This window comes from Vidua macroura, chromosome 16 (assembly GCF_024509145.1).
Source record: "Vidua macroura isolate BioBank_ID:100142 chromosome 16, ASM2450914v1, whole genome shotgun sequence".
NCBI lineage: Eukaryota > Metazoa > Chordata > Aves > Passeriformes > Viduidae > Vidua > Vidua macroura.
The window spans coordinates 13,271,131-13,280,548 of record NC_071586.1 but is presented as its reverse complement, the minus strand read 5'-3'; the positions used below and the strand labels follow the sequence as shown (position 1 = coordinate 13,280,548).

The 9,418-nt window shown below is 52.7% G+C and overlaps 1 protein-coding gene across 2 annotated transcripts; it reads right to left on the bottom strand.

Annotated features, from left to right (window-relative positions):
• Positions 1-67: 67 nt before the first annotated feature.
• AP5Z1 (adaptor related protein complex 5 subunit zeta 1) lies at positions 68-9,397 on the bottom strand. 2 transcript variants are annotated; one of them, XM_053992077.1, is made up of 17 exons: positions 9,303-9,397; positions 8,964-9,101; positions 8,431-8,617; positions 7,324-7,465; positions 6,317-6,429; positions 5,662-5,830; positions 4,840-4,980; positions 4,458-4,495; positions 4,216-4,378; positions 3,841-4,019; positions 3,202-3,344; positions 2,298-2,447; positions 1,982-2,093; positions 1,479-1,576; positions 1,084-1,216; positions 734-948; positions 68-477 (listed from the first exon to the last, which is right to left on the bottom strand). In XM_053992077.1, the coding sequence occupies exons 1-17, from the start codon at positions 9,386-9,388 to the stop codon at positions 213-215; spliced, it is 2,472 nt and encodes an 823-aa protein (XP_053848052.1). In that variant the 5' UTR covers positions 9,389-9,397; the 3' UTR covers positions 68-212. The 2 variants fall into 2 exon arrangements, with proteins under 2 accessions (XP_053848052.1, XP_053848053.1); XM_053992078.1 differs by lacking the exon at positions 8,964-9,101 and having other exon boundaries at positions 9,303-9,384.
• Between the last annotated feature and the right edge of the window lie 21 nt (positions 9,398-9,418).

The window sequence follows — 9,418 nt, the reverse complement described above, 5'->3', positions numbered from 1 at the left end:
AGGAAGGGATAAGACAAAATTAGGAGATAAAAAAGCAACAGGCACTAGGACAGAAATACAAACAGCCTTAGACCAGAAAAGCAGCCTCAGCTCTCCTTATTCCTGTTCTCTGTTTCATTCACAATCATTTGTTCCTCTTTTCCAGTTAAGATCAGGGCCTCAGCCTTGAGTGTCAGCAGTGTCCCGTGAGTTACTCCCGAAACCTCCTGCCCTCACACTGGCAGGGATCCTGGAGCAGGCTCCAGGAGCTGGGTGACCATCCTCAGGGCCAAAGGGAGGGAGTCATTCACCTCCTTCTGAAACCGTGTGCTGGCCACGGGTGGGGTGAGCACAAATTGAGCCACGCTGGGCATTTTCAGCAGGTTCATGAGCTCAGTTGCACGTATAAGGATCTCCTCAAGGTCTTCCTCACAGTAAACAGAGGTGACAGCAGGGCTCTGCACAAATGTCCTCATCTTGGACAGGAACATGGACACTCTGCAGGAGAGAAGGACACGATTATCAGCTGGCAGGACCTTCTCACCCAGCCAGATCACTACTTAAGTGTGTAAACTCCAACAGACTAGTGCAGGTGACAGAGCATTAGTCAGCAGATGAATCCACTCCTCTGAACTGTGCCCTTCCACAGCTCACCTCTGGCCTTTCAGTTGCCAGACTCAATTATTAATTAACCCAGCAAACCCACATTCAGACCCACGAAATCTGCACGTTTCAAACCTCTGCCAGTGCTCACCTGGGGATCAAGTCCTGGCTGCGGGCTGCCAGCTTGGTCAAGGTGGCCATGAGGACACTGATGGCACGGGGGGCACAGCTGGGGGTGCTGGCCTGTGGCCGGAGCTGGGTGATCTCAAAGAGCACAGCCTCGAGGGTCTCGAAGAACCGCGTGATCTGCTCCACCGTGCAGCGCTTGTCGTGGGACACCGACAGGAACTCGCCGACAGCCCACGCCTGGTGCCAGGGCAGAAGGGAGCACAGAAAGGGAACTGAATGATCTTTAAGGGATAGAAAATCAGGTGAGCTAATGCTAGGAGAGAGGAGGGGAGGGCAGCCGGTGCAGCCTGTGGCAGCAGCAGCCCTGCTCACCAAGTGGGTGAAGATGGCCTCCTTGCTCTGGACGTTGCTGACTGCTCCCGAGAACTCCAGGATCTCCGTGGACAGTTCCACCACGAGTGCAGGGCGCAGCCCACAGAGCACTGCCAGCTGTGAGCCCAGCACCCTGGAGCAGAGACAAGGGCACAGCTCAGACCAGGGCAAGGTGGTGGTGCCCAAAGCCAGGAGGGGCTGGCAGCACCCAGCCACTGGCACAGGGCCGTATCCTCAGGATGTTCCCAGCCGGGATGAGGGTGCAGCCCCCATTTTGCACCCTTCAAAGGTATGTCACAGCAGGGACTGGGCCATAATTGGAAAGGCTCCTGGGCCGCCCTGGGATGCCAGGAGGAAGGGCTGGGAGCTGGGCTGTGCCTCCTGTCTCATCTCACCTGTACACATCCTCTTTAAACGCTGGGATCTCATAGAGCTGGTCACTCCTCTGCAGCAGCAGCACCACCAGCTGGTTTATCAGAGACCCATCTGCAAACTGAAAGCCAGCCCTTGTTTCAGCAGTATCAGTGACATTCAGCAGCCAAACCCCAAAATAACCAGCCAGGTGAGACAGCTGGCAGAGAAACTGCCTGGTCTAGGAGGGGAGCAGTGCACAAAGCAGGTATCAGGCACTCACTGTGCTCTCATCTCTCTCCTTTACAGCTGGCTGAGAGCACAGCTCTCACTGTGCTCCTGACACTGTTCCACAGAGCTTTTCTGTTTCTCTGGATCAAGTGGCCAGCTCAGTGCTGGTTTATGCCAGTACCAATCCCACTCTCCCCTCATGCACCCCTCTCTCAGACCTGCAGCATCTTCACTATTTTGCTTCTACAACTGCTCTTGACATAACAATAGATCCCTGCAGCACTACTGGGAACTGAACTCCCCCAAAAGGACCTACCTCTGCCACCACTCTGAAAAAGAGCTCCAGTAAGACAGGGACAGTCTCTGCACACTGCACCACCCTTGGGCTGCCAGCCAGGGATCCCAGCAGCTGCCGAAGTGGAACCAGACTGTGGGCAAAAGAAGAGTAACTGTTGAAGGTTTGCTCCCAGTTGCCTTTCCCTATTCCCCACAGGCCTTTGAGCGCTGGCAAAGCTGACAGAGGGAAGAGAAATCCACCTCACGCCAGCTCAGAGCAGCTGTGCCTTTCCCAGTAATCCCAGTGCTGCCTCCCAGAGCTTGATGGCTGAACCACACTGCAGACAGGCTCCTACCTCTCTGGAGCATCCTCGGGAGCAGACTTGGTGCGGAGGAGATACTGGAACATGCTCTTGTAGAGGGGATGGCGAAAGGCCTCCAGACATGTGGCCGGTTTCCCAGCTGGGTCAGCCCCGGTCTTCTCAGAGGCAGGAAGAGCTGCTGCCCTAGCAGGGAACACACAGAATGTGCTGCACTGTGAGAATGGGCCAGGGCAGAGCTGGGATCCTGAACACTGAACAGCAAGTTGGTCTAATCCAGGCTCTCTGGAAGCCAGAGAGCCAACCTGATGAGCTCAGGCCCCCCATATTCAGGCAACAGTTCCAGACTTGCTTCTGTGTCATGCCTGGGAAAGGGAAAAATGGCACTCTGTATCCCTCAGTCAGCCCAGCCCACCATGCCTTCAGGATGACTCTCTTTTCTAAGCACTCCAGAAAGAGTTGTAGTGTCAGGAGGACAAGGAAGAGCAGAGGCACACCCAGTTCCAGTCCTACCCCATTTTCATGGAAACTCACAGCTCCTAAGATCTCAGGAAGAAAATTCTGTGTGCTTCCAGGAGAACAAAGCTAAAACCAGGGCTAAGAGCAGGAAAGGAAGAATAGGTATTTCACCTCTGTATTGAGGTGGTAGCTTGTGGAAGCCTCAAACATGTGGCAATCATTTGAAGCTGGAGAGGGAGAGGGGAATGGCAACAGCTCCTTGAGCCCCAAAGACAGTCCAGTACTGAAATGTGAGCTGGTCACCTCTTCCCATCTTCCCACAACACACTACTAGGAAAACTGGGCTGACATCTGTGCAGCCTTGTGTTAACCTGACTCAGTGATGCCTCTTGCTCTGTGCCAGCTGAGGCTCAGAAGTGTGCACAGGGCTTTGGTCAGTGTTAAGATGCTCATTAACAAGTGAGAAGGGAAGGTGCATTACCTCAGCTGGATGTCCAGAGCTGCTGTCAAACAGGGCAGGTCAAGCAGCAAATGGAAGATCTCAATGGTTGTGCTTGGATCCAGCAGAAATGGGAGAAGGTCCACAAACTCAGAGATCAGAGGTGGGCTGTTCCACGCCAGGAACTGCAAGGAACAAGCACAAACTGCTGCACTATCCCTGCTGCTCCATCACACACCCAGACAACTCCACACTGTGACTAGATGGGATGGGGAAGAGAAAGTCACTTAAAAGCAAAACCAGAGAAGTCTGAGGGTTTGGTCAAAACCCAGGAGCCTGTTAGAAGCTCAACACAGGCCTCTGGCAGCTGGTTCAGTGGCTGGCAAGCTGCAGCTTACTAAACTTTTCCAGAAACAAAGTGCTGTGTGCTGTGTTCACTGTGCTCCCCAGCCCTCTACAGTCCTGCCAGCCCAAACTCTTCTCTCCTGGCAGTGCTGAACACACCCAGAACCCTCCTCCCCTTCAGACTCACACTTGTTTTGTGACAATCCTTCTTGCCTGTGCTCTCCCTCACACTGCCATGAAGGCACATGGAGGGCTCTGGGGTGCAAAAACCAAGTTCTAGGGCACAGAAGGGGATGTGAAGCAGGCTCTCCCCTCTGCTGCTCCAACACTTTTTACCTTGAAGAGATTTGGGAAGCTCTGCCTGAATATGCTGGAGGAGTCTGTGAAGAGCTGGCTGTTGTCTTTGCAGAACTGGACAAATTCGAAGGCCAGTGATGAGTTGTGGAAGAGCTGAGCTGGGATATCAGTGAAGAGGTGCTTGTAGATGGCATCAGAGTCCACAGCTGCCAGTTTGCCTGGGAGGACACAGCACCTTGCTGAGCACAGCCCACCCAGCAGCCCTGCCAGGGCTCCTGGGGTGGGATCATCCATACCAGAGCACAGGCAAGGTGGAATTACCTACTCTGGCAGGCACAAACTGCCAGGACAAAAGGCTGTGCTGGAATAGGCAAGACTGGATCGTGGAGGAGGGGGTGGGAGCTGAAGACTTACTGTGGTTCAGGAAGAACTGGGCAATGGGCAGCAGTGCCCTGGCATAAGTGGTATCCCCACAGATCCTGCTGTGCAGGATTTTCAGGAAGGAGAGAGCACGGCACACGTAGGAGGAGTCCTGTTTGCAGATGATGTCCATGATTGTCACTGCCTCAATGAGACACTGCAGAAGAGCACAGAGTAAGACTGGAATGGGGGAAACCACAACTCCCAGAGCCTGAGCCCCACCTCTGTGTACTTACAGCTTTTTGCAGGTCTCCATCATCTTTCTTCAGGGGTCCTGCCAGAGAAGTGAGTCCAAGTTAGGCCTCGAGTACACAGAGGAATATGAGGCTGTCAGTTTGAGCACTAACCCTGGCTTCAGGGCAGGCAGGAACACACACAGATCCTAAATTCAGGCCAATGAGAACCAAGTTTCACAGCCTCCCCTGACTGTTCTGCCTCCAAATCCTTCCCAACACCCCAGCTCAGGGCTGGTCAATGACTTGCCTCAGCAGCTCCAGCAGGCCCTATCCCTAGCAGACTAACAGTGGATTCCAGAGAGTGAGACCCCAGCCCAAACGCAGAGGTATTTTGGAGAGCACTGCCAAGAGGACTCCCAGGAGGGCTCAGGACAAGACTCACGGCGGTTGCTCTGCTCGATGAGGCGCTGGCAGTACTCGAAGGCTTTGTCCCGCAGGCGCTCCCTGGGGGGGAGCAGCCGGCCAGCCGTGGCTGCAGCAGAGACCATGGATGTCACAGACCTGTCCACTCCTGCTTTGTCACCTACACAGTGAACACCACACGTGTCAGCTTGTCACAGGCATGTCACCCACGCAGCAGCCCAGCAATAGAAAGGCAGCTGACTGCTCCCGGGTGCAGAGTGAAGAACAGGAGGCTGTGGGAGAAGGGAATTACAAGAATACTAAGGAGATGCTGTCTCCCATCTCCCAGGCTTTCTTTCCTAGGAATCCATGGGGCTTTGTCTGAAAACAGGAGACTCACCCAATAAGTAATTCCCCAAGGAAGGATCAAAAAGTATCAGTCAGGAGGTTTAGTGATATTCCTTCCCAAACCCTTCCTGCTCCTAGTCCACAATCTCTGAACTCTTGCCCATATTCCTGTCACTTAGAATGAGAGGATGGCTTGGGCTGGAAGGGACTTAAAGCTCATCCAGTTCCAAAGCCCCTGCTATGGGCAGGGACACTTTCCACTATCCCAGGTTGCTTCAAGCCTTGTCCAATCTGGCCTTGAGCACTTCCAGGGATGGGGCAGCCACAGCTTCCCTGGGCACCCTGTGCCAGGGCCTCACCCCCCTCACAGGGAATAATTTCTTCCTAATATGAAATCAGTTTGAAAGAGAGGACATTGCTGAGTTGCTGGTGCAGCCACCTCATACGACATCTGAGAGCACACAGCCCTCTTGGGGCTGCAGCCCACAGTGGCTTGCAGACCTTCAATCCCTACCTGGATTAAGGGTGTTCAGCTCCTTGCCCCCATAGCACAGCAGCCAGTTTCTCAGCATGGAGAAAGTCTGCACGTTGAGCCACTGGTCCTGTGTGTAGTGCTGAGCCACTGAGAGCACTGTGAAGAAATCTGTGGCAACAGCACCGTCCACCTCTGTGATAGGAGCAGGCTGAGAGAGAAGATACAGCAGGTCAGAGGCCAGGGAAAGGCTAAGTGAGAGGGCAGGGAAAACCCCACTGAGCCCACAGAGACAAGTAGCCCTTGTCTGGGGTCCTGCAGGAGGGCAGGTATGCAGAGAGAGAAAAGCCAGCTGTGCTGGATCCTTCTCCCCAGCTGAAACACTCAACTTTGACACTGGTCTTGTTTGCAACCACCTTCAACTCTGAAGTACACGGTCACTAAAAGACTCTTCTCTAAAAACTACTTCAAGGATCAAAGCTCTGGGTCCACAGCTAAACTCCTACATCTCAGAGCTGTAAATCCCCCTACTTTGCTTTCCTATGTGTCTCAACCACATATGCCACAAAAAATGCTGAAGCACAGCAGCACTTCTAGGCTACTGTTTTCCAAAGGAAGGTGATTCTGGGAATCCAAACCAGCAGGTAACAGACTAACAAATGCTCTTGTGAGGTCACCATGGCAACTCAGCACTCACCTGTTTGGTTCTGGGACTGGAGAAGAAGCCTCCAGAGGGCTGAGCCATTCCTTGCTGAATGCTTGCATACCTCAGCCAGTCAGCCAGCTTTTTACTGACAACATCGGTCTGTTCTGTACAAGGGAAGTGACAGGGTCATTGCTAGACTGGGCAGAGAAGCAGCCTCTGCAACATGTCCCTGTTAACCCTCAATTGCTGTGCTTTTTCTCCAGCCTGGATCACCTCTGACCCAGCAATCCATAAAGAAATTGGTAGCCTAAGGTGGATGCTCTATACTCCTCATACCACCTCAGCCAGGGAGTGAGTGCTGGAACCAAGGACTCTGCTACCAGATTGTTCCTTTGTCTCCATCCACAGCTGCTGTTAGGAGGAATGTACAAAAACACTGTCACTTCATTCAGGCACTGTCTGGCTTCAGCTCTGCAGCCAAAGGCACAACTCCCTCACTGGGAACTCACAGCAGCTGGGGCAGCTGATCCTTCCTGCTCTGCCATGCACCCAACCCAACATCCTCCCCAGAGCCTCTCTGGCACACTGCATGAAGTACACAAACCTCACAGAAAACTCCCAGAAACTCACTCTTGCTCACAACTCCCCAGCATTTTAAGCCTGCAAAGCTCTCCTAGGTTAACTCACCACTACCCACCCAGTGCTGCCTCTCTGATGAAGAGCACTTCTAGTTGTTCCTGCTGCTCTGTTGACCAGATGCACAGGCACATCTCTGTTTTTCTCTCTCTCTCGTGGCTTGATGCTCTTCAGGATAGCTACAGTTTCACACTCCTGCTGCAACCTCAGCTAGAGCACATGATCCTGTTATACAAACCCATGGCCAGGATTTGACAGGAAGGCCCAGTCCCAGTTCTGGGTGGTGGAATACATCTCACCCCATAAGTTCCCTTTCCTCGTAGCAGAGATGTCACTTTTGACAGCAGTTTCCAACTGAGAGCCTTCTGATCACTACCCAGACCACAGCCAGGTGGCAATCTCAGCCCTTCCTATAGATTTACCTTCTGTTAGAGATTCTGGGGAAAGGCTGAGGACATTTGCCAGGACAGGAAGAAGGAACCGAGCGCTCTGACCCTCGGGCAGTCTTCTTTCCAGGACTTTCACAACACGCTGCCCCACAGCTGCCACTTCACCCTTATTTCCCTGAAAAATAAAGCAGAGGTAAGGATGGATAATCTACCATTAACAGAGACCAATCTCCTCCACCAGGCATCAATATCAAAGTCAAACACAAAAAGAACTCACAGCACAGGGAATTTTATCACATTTTACAGAGATTTTCTGCAATTTGAATTCACAGATCCCAAACTATGGGGCTGCTTATGTGTGTTTTTCAGTTGTGGAACTGCAGGACAGTCTCTGCTGGATATGAGAGAGAGGAGCTTTGTGAGGCAGCATATAAGTAACACATTGCTGGTTTCTGTTTCACTTCCTTTAGTTAAGTAGACTCAGATGAATGTCAGAAACACTGGAGACATTTCTAAGCACACAGTGAAACTCAGAACGAGAAGTTTCACAAAAATATTTTACCTTTAACAGGCACAATACAAGTAAAGGAGAGGAAAAAGAGAAGTTTCCAGCTTGTTCCCCAGGCAGCACTCAAAACAGGGAGATCCTCATGTTTGCTTCTCTTCATGGAGAATCTGGACCTTTGAAGTGTCATTTGCAATTACAGTTTTACATGTTTTGTAGATTCTATGTATGTTTTTTATATGTGAACATGAAAGGCATCATCATAAGAATAATAAGAAGAATATCTAAAATCTTTTGCTTTCCTCCCCAGGTTCAAGCAACCCTGATTTGAAATCTATTCCAGCAGCCAGCTCTAAAGGGTTCTTTTTTGCTTCCAGGACCTCAGTGTCTAAACATTACAATTTTAAGCATTTTCTGTTGTTAAGTGCTATACACAAAAATTTGCCATTTTCCCCCCATACAAAGCAGAATAATGAGATCCTTTAAATGAACACAGAAATACCTCTGCTTTTTCCTACATACTTGCAATTGGTTTTCACTCTGCTTGAGCTCAGGGAGGAGCTCAGGAGCAGGGAACAATCAAAAAGCAAATCCATATTGACAAGGGAAGATCTCTGATTTGACAGGTCATTTACCTGAGCCAGAAGGACAGAGGATACCAGGCTCAAGAGCTTTGTATCTTGAATCTCATCACAGGAGAGGATAAGATCGTTGCAAGGTGACATCTCCCTCAGGATGGCAGCACATAACACCTGAATCTGTTCAGGACTTTTGGGTGAGCACAGCACTGTCTGCAACAGCTCCACAAACTTGCCATCGAGCCTGCAAGAGTCACAGTAAACATCACTGCAAGGCAAGAAAAGATCCAGATGTTTATTTCCTGCATATTTTTGGCTTTGGGATAATCCCCCTTGACAGTGACTAATGCCACCTTCATTTCTGAGTGCACTCCCACAGAGGGACACCAACGCTTGTCAATCCTGCTGCAAAAGGAGACGGGCACCTTCTGCTTAGCACGGCGGTGAAAGGCAAAGAGGGGCTTTGTGCTTAAATTGAACCTAGGCTTTTCAAGGCATTTTAAAGCCCTGACCCACGCCCTTCCTTTCTTTCTGGTTAGGAAGGTAACGCTTTTCTTCTTCCAACACCCGGGACACACAGGGGCACTCACTTGCGGGGGTACTTGGTGGCGGCCACCGTGAGGTGCAGCCTCTGCAGCCCATCCACGGCCTCGGGGCCCGGCTCGGGGCCCTGCAGCAGGGCGGACACGCGGGCGGCGAACCTCCGCAGCTCCTCCTCCTGGATCTCCCTGCCGGGCGAGTCGGGGCTGTCACGAAGCCGGGCCCCCGCGCCGGGCCCTCTGGGGAAGCTCCGGGCTGGAGGGTCGGTACTCACCGCCCTCCCCTCCGCCCGGCCCCCCGCTCATTCCCGGGCGCGGCGCCCCCGCCAGCACCCCCGCCCGGCCCGAGGGGTCCGTGGCGCTGTCCCTGTCCCTGTCCCCCCGTCGCACCTCGCCTGCCTGAGGAAGCTCTCGGCGGCCGCCGTGAACATCCCGGCCCGGGCCCGCCACGGTACGCGGCCAAAGCCGCCCCCCATGGGCGGGCGGTACGCCGCGCCGGCTCCGGG

What these genes read in the sequence shown, in the direction of transcription:
- AP5Z1 (XM_053992077.1), bottom strand. Translation starts at nt 9,388, where the DNA reads ATGGGGGGCGGCTTTGGCCGCGTACCGTGGCGGGCCCGGGCCGGGATG. An exon ending in CCTCTGTCCTTCTGGCTCAG is followed by an intron (nt 7,466 to 8,430) that starts GTAAATGACCTG and finishes TTTATTTTTCAG; the next exon opens with GGAAATAAGGGTGAAGTGGC. An exon ending in CCCGAGGATGCTCCAGAGAG is followed by an intron (nt 2,094 to 2,297) that starts GTAGGAGCCTGT and finishes TTTTGCCCACAG; the next exon opens with TCTGGTTCCACTTCGGCAGC.